Genomic DNA, 18,282 nt, shown 5'->3' on the forward strand with positions numbered 1-18,282 from the left:
TGGAGAGTGCAAGAAGAGCCACAAATATCTGCAGGAAAAATAAAGCACAAACAAAACCACATGCAGGCACAAGAAGGGAAATGAACAATGGTGGGAGATAACCTGAGTGGTGAATTTAAAACCACTAGCAAATTCTTAAAGGAAAGGGCTGGAGACTCTTCTCCAAAAGGTTGGATGGCTTTTTAGTTCAAAAAAGGGAAGGTAGGAGGGTGATAGGACCTGGTCAAGCTCACCTGCTTGCCTCTGCGGAAAAAGCCCTTTATTGTGCTCTGCTCTTGGAAACACTTTCACACAAGTTGCAAAGATGAAGACTTCAAGTTTCACTCTCAGCGGGATGTATGAAGGGATCTGCCACTGCATTCGTGGTACTTTTCATCTGTGTCCCTAGGACATGGACACATGGCCATGCCTAAGGCTGGGAGCTGGTTATAAAACTTCCCCCGGGCTTCTCCAGCCCACCCTTAAGCAGTGGCTTCCCTCCCTGCTCTGGGCCAGGGGCTCCTTGGGCGGGCATTTGGCTCGGAGGTGACTCTCAGGAGCAGTGGGTGAGCACAGTGAGGAAGCTCACAGGTTTTTGGTGCAGCTCAAGCAGCCAGCAGCCCCTCAGCCCTGGCAGCGGCACATGCCGAGGATGAGAGGCTGCGGTTCTGCCCAGCCAGCTCGCTCTGGAGAACTGAAGAGCTTTTCCTGAAACCCAGAATTCCAGTAGAGAATTCTGAAACTGGTGTCTTCCTTCAGTTTCATACTCTCTGCAGTGATAAAGAGATCCTTATTTCCCCTGTCCATCTCCAAAGTGCCGTCCCTGTCCCGTGTCCTTCCTACACACTCCGGGCAGCCCTGGGCTCTGCAGACCATTTCCCTTTCTCCTGGGGAAAAGAAAAAAATATTTTCCCAGTATTTCTTACCTCGGAGGTCTCACCAAGATGCAAAATAACTAAACCGACGGGCTTAGTTTCGAAGACAGTCGCTGGCTCTTGGGGCCACCTCTGAGCGCTTTTCACGGGAGAAAAAGACAACGAAATCCAAGCGCAGGAGAGGCTGCGGAGGGGGGTTACCTGCTCCACTGCTGGGGGCAGGCAGCGGCACCCAAATCGCCCGGGGCTGGCGGTCGGGATCGGTTTTTTTTGGTTTTTCTCCAGGGAGGAAGCAGCAGTTCCGAGCACAGCGAAGCGCCGCGGAGAAGGGCCGGGACGAGAGGCGGCGGCAGCGCTGGCCCCGGGACCCCCGTGGGAGGGACCGCTGGGGGGCATGGCCATGGAAGGAACCCCAGGAGAGGCTGGGGGATTTAGTCCTGGGATTTGGGACCCTCCCCGGGGGCCTCCTCCTCCCGCCGGGGCAGAGGGGCCGGGCGGGCCGGCACCGCACGCCCCTCCGGGGGGGCGACAGCCCTATATATTGCCAAGCGGCTCGGGACCGAGCTCCCCATCGCAGGGAGCTGCCGCCGAGCCTGTCCCCCTCCCCTTCCCCTCCCTCTCCCCTTCCCCTCCCCTCGGGGGGGCTGTTTCTCCCGCCGCTCCCCCCCATCCTCCGAGGAGGAGGAGGAGGAGGAAGGCGAGGGCCGTATATGAACGCGGCCGGCTTCCCGTGCCTGCGAGGCATGTGCACGCTGCCGGCGCCCAGCCCCGCGGCCGCGGCCAGCCCCGGCTCCCCCGGGCCGCCGCGGGGCTCTCCGCAGGCGCCGCCGGTGAAGCCGGAGCCGCGGGGCGCTGGGGGCAGCCCGGCCCCGCCGCCGCCGCCCGAGGAGCCGCCGCCCGCCGCCGGGGGCCGCCGGAGGAAGCGGCCGGTGCAGCGGGGCAAGCCCCCGTACTCGTACATCGCCCTCATCGCCATGGCCATCGCCAACGCCGCCGAGAGAAAGCTCACCTTGGGCGGCATCTACAAGTTCATCACCGAGCGCTTCCCCTTCTACCGGGAGAACCCAAAGAAGTGGCAGAACAGCATCCGCCACAACCTCACCCTCAACGACTGCTTCGTCAAGATCCCCCGGGAGCCCGGACATCCCGGCAAGGGCAACTACTGGACACTGGATCCGGCCGCAGAGGACATGTTCGACAACGGGAGCTTCCTGCGGCGGAGGAAGCGCTTCAAGCGCACCGACATTACCACCTACCCCGGCTACATGCAGAACTCGAGCGCCTTCACGCCCCCGCCCGCCGGCCGCCCCGCGGCACCCGCAGCGCCCTACCCCAATGCCCTCTGCTCGCCCGGCTACGGCCCACAGCTCTCCGGCGGCGTCTTCCACCCCTACGCGGCCGGGGCAGCCCCGCCGGCTCAGCATCCCAGGATGTTCAGCATCGACAGCCTCATCAGCGGGCAGCAGGCCCTGCAGCCCTCGCCGCCCTCCGAGCTGGGCCACCCATCGCTGGGCCTGCCCGGGGCAGAGCTGGCTCCTGCCTGCTCTGCCGGCAGCTCCGAGCCGCCCTGCTTCCAGGCACAGCCCGTCAGCCCCGGCTTGCTGGGCCGGGCCGGCCCCAACTCCCTGGCGTACCCCTATGCTGCCTCTCCCCCTCACCTGCCCGTGGCTCAGGGCAGCTACTCGCCCGGCAGCCCACAGCTCTACGGGGCTCCCAACAGACTGGGCCTGCCGGCCATGCGGGCCCCGGCCTGCGCCGAGCACGGCGAGCAGCTCCTGGGCCTCTCCGCCTCGCCCCTCGGCCAGTTCGGCTCCGGCAACACGTACATGAGGCAGCCCAACTTCCCCGCCGGCCTGGAGCGATACATGTGATGGAACTGAGGGAACGGGCCGCGCAACCCCGGGCTCCCACCGGCGGCTCTGGACAAGCGGACTTCTCCCTCCCGTGGGCTCAGCTGGGGTGGATCGGGGTCCTGGGCTGTGTGCGGACACACGCGTGTGGGAGAACTCAATTCCTCTGCCTTATTCTGAAGTGGAGGCAAGGTGATACCTGTTATCTGCTCCGTTCCTTCCCGGAAAAGGAGTTCTGTGGCTCTGGCAGGCAGGGCTTCCCAGCTTGTCCTTGTGCCCAGGGGATGCCACCTGCAGCATCGCACCCCGGGGGCCGGCAGGAGCACGCTCAGGAGGTGTGTGCATGGTGTAACATGCAGGAACTCCCTCTCAAATGGGCTTTTTCCTCTCTTCCCTGAGTGCCTCCCGTGTAACTGGAATGAAAGTTATCAAAAAAAGCCCCCAAACCACTAAATAAGTTCACTGGATTTTAAATGAATATTTAAGATGTTTATAATTTCCTTTCCCCGTAGGAAAAGAAACCCCAACTTGACTACTTCTTTTTACTATTTTTAAAAATTACTTTTATTGTTAGAAAGGACTTTTTTAAAATAAAGCTTTTTCTTCCAACATGACCAGTGCTGCTGTTCCTCTGGCTCTGGACGGATCTTGGCAAGAGGAAATTAAAGTTTTGTAACTGGTGGGAGATGGATTCGTGCTGCTGTTGTGACACTGCTGCATCTTACATTTTTAGTGATGCTTCTTAAAGCTCTCTCTTTTATTCTGATTTTCTTAAAACCAAATGGTAAATCCTATAAGGCTTGCCCACGCAGCCCTTACTTGACTTGATAGTTTCCCATCTGCATAAAAAGAATGTGTCTTCCCTCCAAGGAATCCCTTGCAGGTGAAATTCTGATTTAGCTGATCAAATTAGGAGACCACAGTTTTTCTTCCTAGCAACAAAATCAATTAAAATTCTAACCTGTTCACTGGCTGGGCTGCTGCTATTTATTTGCAGGACTCCCAGCCAGACCACATGACAAGATTTGAAGGGAGAACTCCCCATCCCCAGATTTACATATTTTAAAAATACAAACATTCTTTGGGTAAAAGTGCCAAGCTAGGATTTCTCTCCTTTTTTTCAAAGGTGTCTTCTGAAGCAGAGCAGTTTTCTGTAGTCCCTATGGCATTCTCCTTTCTAAGGAGTTGGAAGTCGTACGGTCTTTGGTGTAAAACAGCATCTCATTCCTCAGCTGCTGGGCAGGAACAAAAGCTGGTGTGCTGGCAGGTATCACAGAATCAGCTTTTGTCCACAGTTTGGGACCTTCTGGCTTTTCATTCTTTCATTCTAGGTGCTCCACAGAAACAGAGTGGGTTTAGTATGAGAGTGGAGGGAAGAAAATGTGTTTTCCTTCTTGGTTTCCTTAAAATTTGGTCTCCATCTGTCTCTAAAATCTGGTCTGCCATCCTCAGCTGAGATGCTGAGTACTGAATCTCCTCTCTGGTCCATCCAGCTTTACCCTTTCAGCTTTCACCTGGTCCCAGCAGCAGCTTCTGTGCTTTTCCCCTGGCAATAACCCTGCTCAGAAAGGGCATTGTGAAAGAACTCAGCCCTTGAAATACTTTGGCTCTCTCCACACAATATCTATAGGCAGACATCTTCTGTCTAAGGGAAATTTGCAACGTGCCATGCCTGCCTGTGACATATTGTCCAGAGATCACCTGGGGGGTGCTGAAATAATCACTTGCAAGGACAGTCAGCAGAAAGGACATTTGTCATAGCTCACATTCATTCCCAGGGCCCGATCCTGCAATGTTTTGCTAACAAAAGAACTTTTGGAGTCTTGCCTAAGTACCCAGGGTGTCGGAGCCAGACGTGTGCCAGAAGCACTGGGTCTGGTGCCTGATGGGGCAGTGACTGCACTGGGTTTGCACCCTGAGCGGGAGGGCTGCTGAGGCAGGGGAGAACCAGCTACTGACCTGAAATAAAAACAATATTGGCTGGAGAGGGTGGGCAGGAGATGCTGTGGCTCTGCCTGGGTGGGATGCCCTGGGAAGAGTTGGCCAAGCTGTGACAACTCAGACCAAGCTGAGCTGGCTTGGAGACAGCAGGGAGCTGGTGTTGGAAAGGGCTTTCCAAGCTCCTGGTGTCTCTGAGTGTTAACTCAGGTGCTGGGGGAGCCAAGAGGGCTGGGTTGAAGGGGACAGGGCTGTGACTTGCTTCTGTCCCCAGCCACCTGTGCCCTCCTGCTGTGGGGCTTTCTGGACAGTGGCATCCAGCTCCAGATTTAGGGATGTGTCTGCAAGAGATCCACCCCACCCCTGTGCAAGAGGGGGTCTGGTGTGAGTGAGTCCCCACAGTAGACTGGCTTCCCAAAAACCTGGCTTGGAGAGAGCAGATGAGCCCATCCTGGCGTGTTGGGACAACCCCTGGTGGGCAGCACTGGGTTGCACATCTTCCCTGGAATATCCCTGTCTGCCAGACAGCCCAGAGCCTCCTGCAATCACAATAAACCACCCTCACCGTGGGCCTTTCACAGCCAAACAGCTGGAAGACAGGGGGAACAAACCCCTTTTCTTCTTTTTCCTGTAGATATTAATCCTCACATGCACAAAACTCTGGCAACTTGTATTGTAATTGTCATTAAACTAATGCCTTAAGAGTGTGTTCTTGGTTAAGTTAATGTATCCCAACGAGGCTTTTAAGCTTCCATTTCAAAGCTTTGTTTACAGTTAGGGTGAATCTAGCAAATGAGTAGGATTAAGGTGTCATGTAAAGCATGAGCCTTGCTGGGACAGAGTAGTTTTAAGCTTTGTAAAGTTTATACCTGAGCTCTTCATCTGTTTTAGCGTCTCTTCGATGTCCCTGTTGAGTGAATAAGAGGGATTTGAATGAAACAGGAGTAATTGTCACTCAGATTTCAGTTGTGAAATCAAGTCTCCTTGGAAATCCTCCCCTCTTTATTTAGGGAGTTAAGGGAATATTATGTAATGACAGTCGTAACAATCTCGAGCTCACACAAAAGACAGAGGGTTGGCTTTTTTTTTCACAAAAAACTTTCTGTGCTTTCTGAGATTGTGGAAAGAATGTCATACCTCAGGGTGATGGCAAGAGGTACTCTGGACTTTCCTGTGGTGGGGAGAGCCCTGTCCTGAGCCTGTGAGATGCTGATGGGGGAGGTGGAATCCATCCCGAGCACCAAAGAGATTTAGTGCTGATCTGGGCTATCTTCTCTGACTTCTCAGGGAATAACTCCTTGCAAACCAGGCTGATTTCAGATAACCCAGGCTGCACATTCAGAAGCACACAGCCAAAATGAGCTGCCACTTTGAAAAGATGTTTTTTTTTTCGCTGGGAAGCTCTGGCTGTGCAGGGAGGACCGACTGAGCTGCCGCGTCTGTCTGTGCCCAACAGCATTCTGCACGTTTCATGCTTGTACCACCTTCCTGCTGCTTCCAACAGGTTCAAACAAGCAGCAAAAAATGCTCTTTCCAGATTATATTCCCAAACTACAAATAGTGTTTCCCACCCTGTTGCAAACAAACACAGCCCTAGCTGGAATTTTAGTTGAAACACATTTCCTGAAGAACTAACTGATCAGTCCCTCTGGTAGTGTTGGGTTTTTCCTGGATGCTGCCAGCTGCTCACTGACAGTCTCAGTGCTGGAAATGTTACACCATAACTTGCTGTTATTCCATGCAGTACTTGGCCCCTTGCAAATACGCAGCTTGAAGACATTCAGTGGTGTTTCTTGGAGGTCAAGACTGAGCTGGCAAAGTCAGGCAGTGATGGGGAGATGGGCAGTGGGTGCAGTGGGACCATCTGGGGGTCAGCACTGCCCAAGCTCTGAGCCACATCTCGGTGTGTTGGGGGTCGCCACCACTTCTGCTATGAAAAATTTACATCCTTTACATTCTTAAAGTTCCTGCAAGGACAGGAGCAGGTGATGGAGCCACTGTGTTTGTACAGGGCAAGAGCAATACCGTGCTGCCCTCCGCCGCTTTACTCCAGGGCTGTAATGCCAAGGAAGGGGTGACACTGACCTCCGGAGGGACACCCACCATGCTCAGGCCATCACTGACCTCCAGAGGGACACCCACCGTGCTCAGGCCATCACTGACCCACGGAGGGACACCCACCATGCTCAGGCCATCACTGACCCACGGAGGGACACCCACCATGCTCAGGCCAACACTGACCCGTGGAGGGACACCCAGCGTGCTCAGGCCAACACTGACCTCCGGAGGGACACCCAGCGTGCTCAGGCCAACACTGACCTCCGGAGGGACACCCAGCGTGCTCAGGCCAACACTGACCTCCGGAGGGACAGCCGGCATGCCCAGGCCAACACTGACCTCCAGCGGAAAGCCCTGGGAAGCCGCTCCCGGCTCCCGGGGGTGCTCAGCACGTCCCGGCAGCATCCCGGCCTTGGAGGCGCTGTTCACGGCTGACGGGGATCAGGACATCGAGGAGTTTTGGGGTGCGGTGCGATGAGACACAGTAGAGTTTGTGCAGGGATAATTGTGAAATACGGTGGGCTGGATACAACCTCCGGGCTTAAAACACTCTGGGGAGGTCTCAAAGGGAAAGGGTTTCTCTGGCTATACCTTCTTTTACCCTTTTCCTAAGCCATCGCTGGGAACAGGATAGAGGATTGGGCTGTGTTGGCTGTCCCTTGCAGCAGCTCTCCTCCCTAGAGTGCAAACAGGGAAAGGAGCAGAAGCACAGCGAGAATCTGTGTCCTTGATGGAAGGGGAGGGGCTGGTGATGACAGATCACTCCTCTGCAGCAGCCAGTCTCGTTGGCAGCCTGACTTTGTGTTTGAAATGTGCTGCACGATGGTTGAATGGCAGAGCTGGGGGCTGGCCTGGCTCTTTACAGCACCCCAAGTGCCAGGGAAAGCAGCAGAGCCTGAGCATTGGCAGCACAGCACCTACAAGCTCCTGGGAGAAATCTGGGATGAAGTCATTTCACAGCCTTTGTACTGTGCTTGCTGAAGTGGTTCCACTGCAGCAGTTGGGTTTATGAATGTAATGAATCAACTGTGCCATGCCAGCACAGCAAGCAGCTCTGGCTTGTGGCAGCTCAGGGTGCTGCATGGGGAAAAGGCAAACCTGAGCCACTCACACACCTGGGTAAAGTTCATTTTCCATTTGCATCAGCACTGCTGCAGGATATGACCTCTGCAGAGAACAGGCCCGATGGTGTCAGACATTTTGGGTGCTTTCCATCTGCACCCAGAGTCATCTCATCTTGGTTTTAAAACTCTTCTGCTAATCAGGTGTTGGAAACCAAATTTAATCTCTAGACCCATTTTCAGGAGGTTTCAAGTGATCTAATCTGGCTGGAGCAAATGGGCTTCAAAAAGTACAAAATTGTCCAAGCTCATTGACCTCCCTGGCTCCTCACTCAGAGCAGGCTGTGGTGGTGTTTGCAGGGGTCTTAGGAGGAGAGAAGAGATGAGGATTTGACTCCATGTTTCAGAAGGCTTGATTTATTATTTTATTATATATATTATATTAAAACTATACTAAAAGAATAGAAGAAAGGATTCCATCAGAATGCTGGCTAAGAATAGAAAAAGAATGATAACAAAAGCTTGTATCTCGGACAGAGTCCAAGCCAGCTGAGTGTGATTGGCCATTAATTCCAAACAACCACATGAGACCAACCACAGATGCACCTGTTGCATTCCACAGCAGCAGATAATCATTGTTTACATTTTGTTCTTGAGGCCTCTCAGCTTCTCAGGAGAAAAAAATCCTAAGGAAAGGATTTTTCATAAAATGGGTCTGTGACAGCAGGCCATGGGTTTCAGAAGAGGAATTAGTTCACCTGTACAGGTCAGGCCAACTCAGGTCTTGGTTGTACCCTTTTCAGATGCTCTCTGCTTGAAAGACAGGAGTCTGAGAAAAGCTAAGGGGACTCTGCTGTGCCTCATTGTTTTCAGTTTCAGAAAGATGCTTGTATGGAGCTGCAACTCCCTCCTAAGAGCATCCCATGCAGCACTCCTCTGTAACAGAAATGTGTTTACCCATGGGAAAACAGGAGCTGCCAAGCCTTCTCATCGTCCAGAGCCTTCACCCTCAAGAAATCACAAGTTTTGCCATCCCAAAGACACAGTTAGGGGGGAGCATTTTCTTGCCAGACGCCAGACGCATCCCTGCAGAGCTCCGTGCTCCCTGGCGGTGGCTGAAGCGGCCGCTTGGTGAGGATGCTGCTCCCCTCCGGCGGCCACGGCAGCGATGGGAGCGGGCTGTGGCTCTGCCTCCTGCACTGTGGGCAGCACCCACGAGGTGGCAGCCAGGTGACAGCCAGGCCAGGCCCTGCGGCCCGGACCCCACCGGCCGCAGACCCTCTCCCAGCCGCATTTGCTCCTGCCTGGTTACTCATTGTTGGGTTTCCCACAGTGTTGGTTTAAGCACGTATCCGTCCTCCCCCGGCTCCGAGCCCTTTCTTTCCAGGCTGTCTGCTGCTTGGATTCTCCCCAGCTGATGCTCACCCTCTAAGTATAATTGCAATACAAAGTAGTTTCAGAATAGCGTGCAATAGTGGCTAATTATTTGGAACAATTATACATAACAAAGACAGAGCCAAGCAGCAAGAGGGCTTAATTGTCTGGCCAAGCATGAAATAGCACAGGATTATCGCTCACAGGGGGAGGGGAGGCAACACAGGAGAATTGCCCCATAGAATAGGCAAGAATCCAGCCTGCTCTGGAAGACAAAGTTTATTGAAGAACTTGAAAATTCCCCGTTGAAGCATCTTCTGAGACGGCAGAGAAGACATGAAAAGGATAATGACCCAGAATATGGGCTTAAGGCACAAATCCCTCCACTGACAGACTCCAGGCCTGCAGGCTCTTAAGAACATGCTTAAATTTTAAGCACATGAATAGTCCCCTTTGACGGCTCACGTGCTTAGAGTTAAGCTCAGGCATAAGTGTTGGTAGGATTGGAGCCCAGATTTTTATTGCAGCTAGGCTCTTCTCAGTAATGACAGGAAATAGGAGATGTATAAAGTGCAGGAGATCCCAGGGCAGTGCCATGAAACCCTTTGCTCCATGCGAGTGACAGGAACCTGCAGTGAGCCACGGGCACATCCACAGCTTCCCTCCCTGCCAGGGAGCTGGGGAGAGAACAACAACTGTGCAGTGGTGAGAGAGAATCTCCCAGTCATGAGTGGAGCCTGAGAGTCCACAGGTGAGAAGGTTTGGAGGTTTCAAAATGGAAAAAATGACCATTAAAACCTAAAAAGTGCTGCTGGAGTTAAACTTTACTTGGGAGCATCAGAGAGCAACATGTTGGAGAGTTTCTGAGATGGTGTGGAAAATGAGAATAATTTTCAGTAAAAGTAGTGAAAAATATATAAAAAATCCTGTAGAATATGAACAAATCAATGCAATAGCAGCTTCTCTCCAAATAATCCCTGCTGAAGCATGCACCTACTTTTTCTGCAGAATAAGAGAGAGACCTTTCTTCAGTGTGAGATCTTTCCTGCTCTTTCTCCATCTCTGAAGGTTTTGGTTTTTGCAAGGCTTCCCATTTTTACAAGACAGCTGCCTGCTGGGGAGTAGCACTTGTCCCTCTGCTTGAACCTAGATCACTGTCTTTCAATTGTCTTTAGGGCTGGAAGAGTTTGTTTTCATTAGTGGGACAACAGCCTTGTGCTGGTGACTGCAGATGTGCTGTGGTGGAGGTGGTAGAAAAGGAGAAAGGTGTGGGATACTGATGCTGTGAGGTTCAGGGGGCTGACTGAACACAGGAGCTGGGCATGTCCCATGTGCCAGACCCACAACCACGCCTGAAGCTCTGGGTGAGGCTGCCCATGCCAGCAGCTCATGTGAGAGCAGTCCAGCCTGGGGACGATGCTACGGAGGAGGTTTTTCTTTAGGAAAAATGAGTGGACAGGAGGATCTGCCCCACAGGAGGCCAGGCCCCCCTCCCCACTGTAGGCTGTGCCCTGCACACCTCTGTCAGCCCCCCAAGGCTCCACAGGGTGGGAGCCGCTGGTGGAGGAGCTGGCCCCATCACCGCCTCCCTTATTGCACCTGGGGCCTGGGCTGTCCTTGGCCATGGGCACCGCGGCTCCAGCCGCGCTGGCAGCCACTGGAGGGCATTGTCTGCTCCATCTCCTCCTCATCCCACCCCGTGTGCCCCTCCCTGCCTTTCCCAGGCACCCACACCGCTATGGAAACACCCACACCGCCTTTTCCTCCTTTTTACCCATTCAGGGCAGGGAAGGGGGGACTGGGCAGCTGAGAGCAGCTCTGGGGAAGGGTCAGGCCAGCTGGTGCCAGGGTGGGCTGGGATGTCCCTCGAGCACCCAGGACCTTCCCAAGCCACCCCGATGCCTCAGTGCATCACCAGCCTGCCACGGCGCGCCTGTGCAGCAGCTCAGAGCAGCAGGGCACGGCTGGAGGATTTTCTCAGGAGCCAGAGGTTAATTATGCTTTATTGGATAATTTTCAGCTGCCAGCGCTGGCAATGAAAGGGATTTCCTCTAGATGGCATGCTTATCTCTGCACTGGAGGGAAGCCCACCAGGCTGCATCCCTGCAGGACCCCGGCCATGTATTTTCAGGGAACGTTTAACTTATGTCCTCTTGTATCACAATTTGAATGCTCAATAGCTAGATTATATAAAAGCCTAGAAAATGGTAATAAGAAAAGGCATTTCATATTGAGCACTGCTGGGATCCAGTTAGCTGGGTGATGCTAAATATCCATCTTGAAGAAATCATAAAAATTTCCAAGTAACATAAAGCCAGATGTGAAGCATCAGCCTTCCCTTCACCAGCCCTCAGTGCTGCTTCTTCCATGTGAGTGATCCATTTTCCTCTTCCCAGCTAGAGTAAGCAGTAAGCAGCAGCTTACCTGTAGTAAGTGCAAGAAGTGGGGAAGTGTATGTGAAGCCTCAACACCCCCAGAGTGGCTGGGTTAATTTTAATCTGTGTGTTGATAGGTTTCCCCTCTCTTGCCCCTGTGCAGCTCAGGGTAGCAAATTCTTCCAGTGGTTTGAAGAAAGAAACTGAAGTTCACACCCGTCTGGAGCTGAGATTCACCCTTCTGTGCATATTTCAGCCACAATATTAAAGTGATGCATTTTAGTAATTTTTCCACCTGGCAGTCCTTTACTAAATAAGAGGAGAGGGTTAAGAGGTTTGGTTTTGCCTCTGCTTCTCTACATGTGTGAGATGCCTCACATCTCTTCCCATACTTTAGGTTGCAATTGTTTCTCTCTGTTTATTCAACTCCTTCCCAAGATGGGAACAGGGAAAAGTAGCCCTATGCTATATTTCTGTGCAATCTTACATAAGGCTAAGAGGCAAAATGTATTTATGAAGCTGTTTGTGAGGCAGCTCCACAGATATCAGCATGTTCATGCAGGGCTGATTTTTCAGAAGGATACAGATGGACCAGGATCTGATTCCCAGCTGGAGATTGCTGGATACTCAAAGACTCCTATCCCCAACCATTTTCTACATGGAAAAAAAAAAAAAAAAAGAAAAAAAAAAAAAGCTAAAAAAAAGCTAAAATCTTTTTATACTGATCAAACTATATTCCAGTAATTTTCCACCTTCTCTGTCATTCCCTCCTTTGAAACCCCTCTCTGTATTGCTTCTGGCACCCAAGTTGAAGGTCCTCAACTGGCACTTTGGCAGAAATGGACTTTTGTGATCTCAGAGGGTGAGGTGGGCATGAGCTGCTGAAATGCTGAATGCAGAGAACTCAGCATCAGGGATTTCCTGGACAAGTTTGGCATGATCAGATGCTAACATGGAAAACCAGGATTCAGAAACCTCATAATGAGTTTCTAAATCCTTGTGGCTCTGGTCATTTATTCAGGTTCTTGCACTGGTGCACCCACTTTTGGAAAATCTGATTCCTTCCCACATATATCTCTCACCTCCCAAAAAAACCCCAGAAAATCCTTCCTTCTATTTTCAGGGGATTTTGGAAAGAATGAAGTGATTTAGCAGGCTTGTTTTCACAGGGATATTTTTCCTTGTGTGGTAGGCACAGTTACCAGGCTGTTCTATACACATTGCCATGTGCCAGAGCATAATTGCCTTCCACATGCATTGGCCTTTGGCTAATGTGTTTTTTATGGCAACCAGGAGAGCTGGCTTTGGTGAGTCTCAAAAGTGCACCTGGTGGTTTATGGCTTGAAAATGCTGTGTTCCTCTGAGTCATGTAAGTGTGTGTATCTCTTTTCACGTCAGATTGATGAAGAATGGTACGAAAAAAGGGCTTAGAGCAAGTCAGAGTTAATCAGCTGAGTGTTAAGCTGTGTATGAGCTTTTCTAGTGGGCTCCAAACCCACATGGGATGGGATCTGTTATGAAGAAAGAGCAGGAGGCAAAGTTTTGGAACTGCAAGCTCAAAACTAAGGTCCTAAAGTCAGATCATAGCACTTAAATGAACGTGTTTTTACCACGTTTCCCACTCGTCTGAGGAACAGAAAAGACGGGGATAATTGTGCTCCAAAGTTTCATGGGGGCTCAGCCCTGCAAAGAGGATTCCCGGGAAAAGCCTTCACTGAAATCCAGGCCTTTTTTAGTGTGGACTTTGAGACACCTACATTTGAAAAGTCAAGTCAACAAACCCGAGCTGTCCAACACCTGAACGCTGCAGGGATGGATATTGGCACTCAGCTCCAGGGGTTTTCAGCCTGGGAATTTCATGTATCTCTCACTATCTGTCACCACCATTCCCCCTGACCTCCCTGTGCTGGGAGCCCGTGGTGTGCAGGCTGCAAACTGATCTTTGCAGCTGGGAGCTGGCAGCGAGGGGCTGGAAAAAGGGCTGAACTGCAGGGAGCACTGAAGGGCTGAGCCTTGGATATGGAAAGAGGAGAAATAATATCAAAGGAAATCACATAAGTGGAAAAAGAGCCCCCTGGGGCAGCCCAGGCAGCAGCAGGTCCGTCTTGTTCATGTTTTCAGAGAAGCTAGAGGTCAGCCAAGCTTGATAACGAGGTAATAAAGAAAAATCCATCTCTGAGCCTTGGGGGACTTGTAGATGCGGTTCTCATCAGAATAAACGAATTTAGATGCTGCTCGGCAGAAGCAGCAAGAACGATTGTGGATCACAAACCCAACAGATCATCTGGAAGGGTGTGGGAGCAACATCTGCTGGGCTGGAGCTGAACTTTCCGCAATTCCCAAGAGCTTCACCTCCAGGGGCTTTCCCCCCGCTAAACCCCGGGGCCGGGAGATGCTCTTTGGGTGGGCAGGGCAGGAGCAGCGATTGCACCCTGCGCTGCTCCGGGCTTCGTGTTCTGCCCTCCGGGTGCAGCCCCACCAAATAACGCCCTGGGCGGATGGTCAGGGCAAGAACAACAAAAAAAACCAAACAAACCAAACAAACATAAAAACAACAACAACAACAAAAAAAGCCAACCAAACAAAAAAAAAAAAAAACCACCAAAAAACAAACAAACAAAAAAAAAAACCAAAAAAAAAAAAAAAAACCAAAAAAACCCCAAAACACCCAAAAGGTGCCCGGTCGTTGTGGCCAATTTTGCAGCTTTGAGGATCTCCGACCCGGGCGGAGACACTGGGACACCCAGGGGGAAAACCTCGGCCGTGGGGATCCACCTGCTGGAGCCGTCAGCAGGGCATCAAACACCGACCCCACACGCCTGGATCAAACACCTCATTAAGGCAGGCGGGAAAGACAGTGAAAATCAATTTAAAGGAGAAAAAAAAAATCATAATGAGCGGTTGATGGCCTTTATTTTTTTATTCTTTCTCTACTTTTGAGACTTTTTGGAGACTCTCTGCACTCCTGCAGCACTCATCCTCACGCACGTTTGATTCAGGAATTTAACGAGAAATGTAAAGCAGAGTTGGGTTCAAACGGGAAGCAAGGCTGTCTGTAAGGAAATACTGCAGAGAGGAGAGCAGAAAAATTAAAAATCTGCCCAAAGAAAAATGTTTCCCTCCCTCCCAGCCTAGCATGGCCGGGCTCAGCGGGGCGATGACAAAGCAATCTTTTCGTGTAGATCAATAGGGTTTTTCGTTCGGGAGACCACATCATTTCTTACCCCGGCGCACATTAAAGCGCGTCCGTCGCTCCGTGTGTGGATGGATGCTCGGCCGGGAGTGCGTGTGTGTCTGTGTGTGTGTGTGTACCGTGTCTGGCATCCCACCATCTGGTTTGTTTCACTCCAGGGTTTCCCTTTTCTAAATCGTGTCGGGACGGGTGCAGTTTAGGTACTTTTTCTCGTTTTGATTCGTTTCTGCAGCCGATCTTGCGTGGCAAAGCGGAGGCTGAGACCGACTCGGCGAGCAGAAGCCGTTTGGAGACGGAGAGAGCGGGATTCATATTCACTCTCGTTCTATTGTGGATCATCCCCCGCTTATCGGGGAGCACAATGAGCCTCGGAACAGGCAGGAATGGTGTCGGGTGAGCGGGACACGCCGCTGCTCGGGGTGCGCGGTGCTGGGCGGCAGAGCCAGCTCCAGCCGGGAGGAGGACAAGGCATCCCACCGCATCCCACCAGCTGCGCCTCGGATCAACCCTTCTCGCCTGCCCCGTGCATTTCCCACCTCATCGGGGTTCCCATGACCATAATTACAGCAGCAAGCGGCTCCACCCGAGCTCTGCGTTGCCGGGGGCTCCCCCCGAGGCGTGCCCGCCTCTGCAGGCAGGGGGAGAGCCGGCGGCAGGGCCAGGGCAGGGCAGGGTGGGCAGGCAGCAGACACCCACATCTGTTTCACTTCGAGCCGTGCGGGACGGAGCGATCGGGAGGCAGCTGCTCTGCGATCGGGGGGTGGCCCAGCATCTTCGGGCCCGGAGCATCCCCCGGGCGGTGTCCCCTGCCCCGGCCGCTCGCAGCGCGTCACTTTGCTGCCCCCCAGCCCTCCCCTTGGCCGCCCTGCAGAGGCACAAGGCGCAGCTCCCGGCGGTTCCTCGCTGCCATGAAATGCACCAAGTGGAAATTCAATCGCCCCGTTGTGTGTGTGGTCGAAATCTCTGGCAGCTGCTTCGGAATTTTTTATGACACTTTCGTTTATGTAGGGGAGGCATAACTATTATTTTACTTAATAAAAATGGAAAGCGGCTCGGGTCTTTTTTCCCTCTCTGCTCTCTTCCATTTGTTCTTCCCATCGCTTTTCCACCGACATGATGAACGGAGAGTTTAAACAATGTTGGTGGGAAAGATGCGGCATCTCTGAGACATTTCTCCGTGTTAGACAATTATATATACTTCTATATATGAAAAAAACCATATCGGGGAAAGAAAGAAAATAAATATATAGTTATATATATATATGTATATATGTATATGTATATACACACACAAACTTATGAGAGGGAGATATATGCGTATGTGTTGTGAACACAGGTTAGGAGCATCGAAGAAGTATAAAAGTGAAAGCTCAGGAAAGCTCCCCCAGAGCTGAGACGCGCCCGCGGGACAGACTTCCCACCTTCCCGAGAAAATCTCAGCACGTTTTCCCCTCTACTTTTCTGCTTTGATCGAGAAATTCTTCCCGATGTCCGCGCTGGCGGCGAGGAAGGAGGATGCGACCGACTCCGCGCAGAGGCTCCGGCTCTGAAATCGCTGCTCGCTCTGGAGATGTGCGGACGGAGGCGTCCGCTGCCTCTGCCCTCTCCTCGGGGTCCCACCGAATTCGCCGAGCCTGTGCACCGAGTCGTTAGGGCTTGAGTAATTGTGACCGGCATTTGGAAGCGGGGCCGCGCAGCTGTTTGGCCCGGCTCCCCGGTATTAGTGCTGGAGATTTTATCACCAAATGCTCGCACCTGTTAACGGCAGAGCCTGGCAATTCATCACCGCGGATTCTCACACTGCCGAGCGTGGCCCTGCCGGGGGGACATCTCCTCGTGGTACCCCCTTGGAGGAGCCCATCCCCTTCCTCCCTCCCCGAGCATCCTCCCACGGGAAAGCAGATTCGTGTTTGCAGAGCCTCCAAGGGAAAAAACCAAACTAAACCGAACCAAAACCTAACAGTGCGAGCGTGGTTCAAAGCGTCCGCGGTAGAGACAGGGACAACCTGCTGTCACAGCCACCCACGGGCCACGGGCCGCGCAGCTTCAGCCGCGGATGTGTTCCCCGGACTGCGCCAGGGAAGCGCAAGGGGGGCAGCGGGGCTCTGCCACCCGCGGCGACACCGCGGTGCCTCCCAGGCCTTCGTGTGCCTCTGTTTAGCAGGAAATTCTCCGCGACAAGGTGGGTGTCTGCTGCCCGCCCCCTCCTCCTGCCAGCCGTCAGGGAAGCGGAGGCAGGAGATGCCGGGCCCGCAGGATATTCCCCATCCCAAGGGGTTCCTGGGCCCGGCCGGGTCGCCTCGGAAAGTGGTACCCGGCCCGGCCGGGCGGGGATGCGGGGCTCTGGAGCGGTCCCAGCACCCCGCGGACACGCACAGCTTCGCTTTGGTTATTGCTGGCGGGGGGAGAGGCTCGCAGAGCGCTGCTCCTCGCCCTCCGGCCCGCACCTGCCGGGCGCAGCATCCCTTCGGCGGGAGCCCGAGGAGGAGGCGGGTTTCCAGCAGGGTGCTCCGGCCGCCGTGACGTGTCGGTGACGCGAGCGCGTGGAGAAGGAGAGCGGGGATCCCCAAACTCACAGCACCCCTCAAGGGGACCGAAGGCTCGGTCCTGGCGGAGTGAGGGTCCCTGTTGGCGAGGCTGCGGGAGCTCTGCAGCTCATCCCGCGGCTTCGGGGATGGGCAGCTCTCGGGGGGAGAGCGGACCCTCCGCGGACCCCCGGGCGGAGGAAGGCGACGGTCGCATGGCGCAGGAATGGGGTCTGAGAGCCTCCAGCACCGCGGGGCGCTCGAGGCGGGGAGGGGCTTTATCCAGCGTCCATCGCCCCCCTCCTACAGCAGCCTGCTCCAGACAAGCTGGGGGCATCCGAGCGCCAGGGGAGCGGGCAGCGCCTTTCCTCGAAAGCATCTCGGGCGGGGGACGCGCTCCCCGGGGACCGGGCCGGGCAGTCCCTCATGGTGCCCCGTGGGGGCTGCGGCGGGCGCCACGTGATGCCGGGGCGGCCGTATAAAGGCCTGGGGAGCGCTGGCAGCAGGCGCAGTGTGGGAGCGTTTCCACCGGGTCCCAGCTCGGGAGGGGTGGGGAGGGGGGAGCCGCCTTCCCCACTTCTGCCCTCCCCCCTCCCTCTTCCCCTGCCCCTCCCTTCCCCCTCCCCCTCCCTCCCCCTAACCAGACAAGGAGCCGTCACAAAACCCACTTTTCTTTTTTTTTTTTTTAACCTTCTTCCCCCCCTCCCCACCTTTTTTTTTTTTTTTTTTTTTCCAATTTCTCTCCTTTTATTATCATTATCACCATTATTTATTATCGCTGCTCCCAAGCGCCCTGCCCGGCCCACGGGCGCCCCGGTCCCCCCGCCCCCGCCCCGCGCCCCCTCCGCCGCCCCTCCCTCCGCAGCCACCACCCCGCAGCCGGCAGCGCGGCCCCGCCAGCAGCGGCGCGGCGAGCGGGGCGCGGAGCGGAGCGGAGCCGGGGCGAGGAGTCCCAGCGGCGGCCGCAGCCCTCCGGCACGGCCCCGGGCCCATCCCGGGAGCCGCCGCTAGGTGGGAGGGGGAGCCCGGCCCCGGCCGCCCCGGCCGCACAACA

At 54.0% G+C, this 18,282-nt stretch overlaps 1 protein-coding gene across 1 annotated transcript; it reads left to right on the top strand.

Moving 5' to 3' along the window:
- The first annotated feature begins 1,564 nt into the window (after positions 1 to 1,564).
- FOXE3 (forkhead box E3) lies at positions 1,565 to 2,725 on the top strand. Its single transcript, XM_058030469.1, has one exon. The coding sequence runs from the start codon at positions 1,565 to 1,567 to the stop codon at positions 2,723 to 2,725; it is 1,161 nt and encodes a 386-aa protein (XP_057886452.1).
- The last annotated feature ends 15,557 nt before the right edge of the window (positions 2,726 to 18,282 follow it).

This window comes from Melospiza georgiana, chromosome 9 (genome assembly GCF_028018845.1).
Source record: "Melospiza georgiana isolate bMelGeo1 chromosome 9, bMelGeo1.pri, whole genome shotgun sequence".
Taxonomy (NCBI): Eukaryota; Metazoa; Chordata; class Aves; order Passeriformes; family Passerellidae; genus Melospiza; species Melospiza georgiana.

Bases quoted from the DNA above. Each gene is read 5' to 3' on its own strand.
- FOXE3 (XM_058030469.1), top strand. From the start codon at position 1,565: ATGAACGCGGCCGGCTTCCCGTGCCTGCGAGGCATGTGCACGCTGCCG.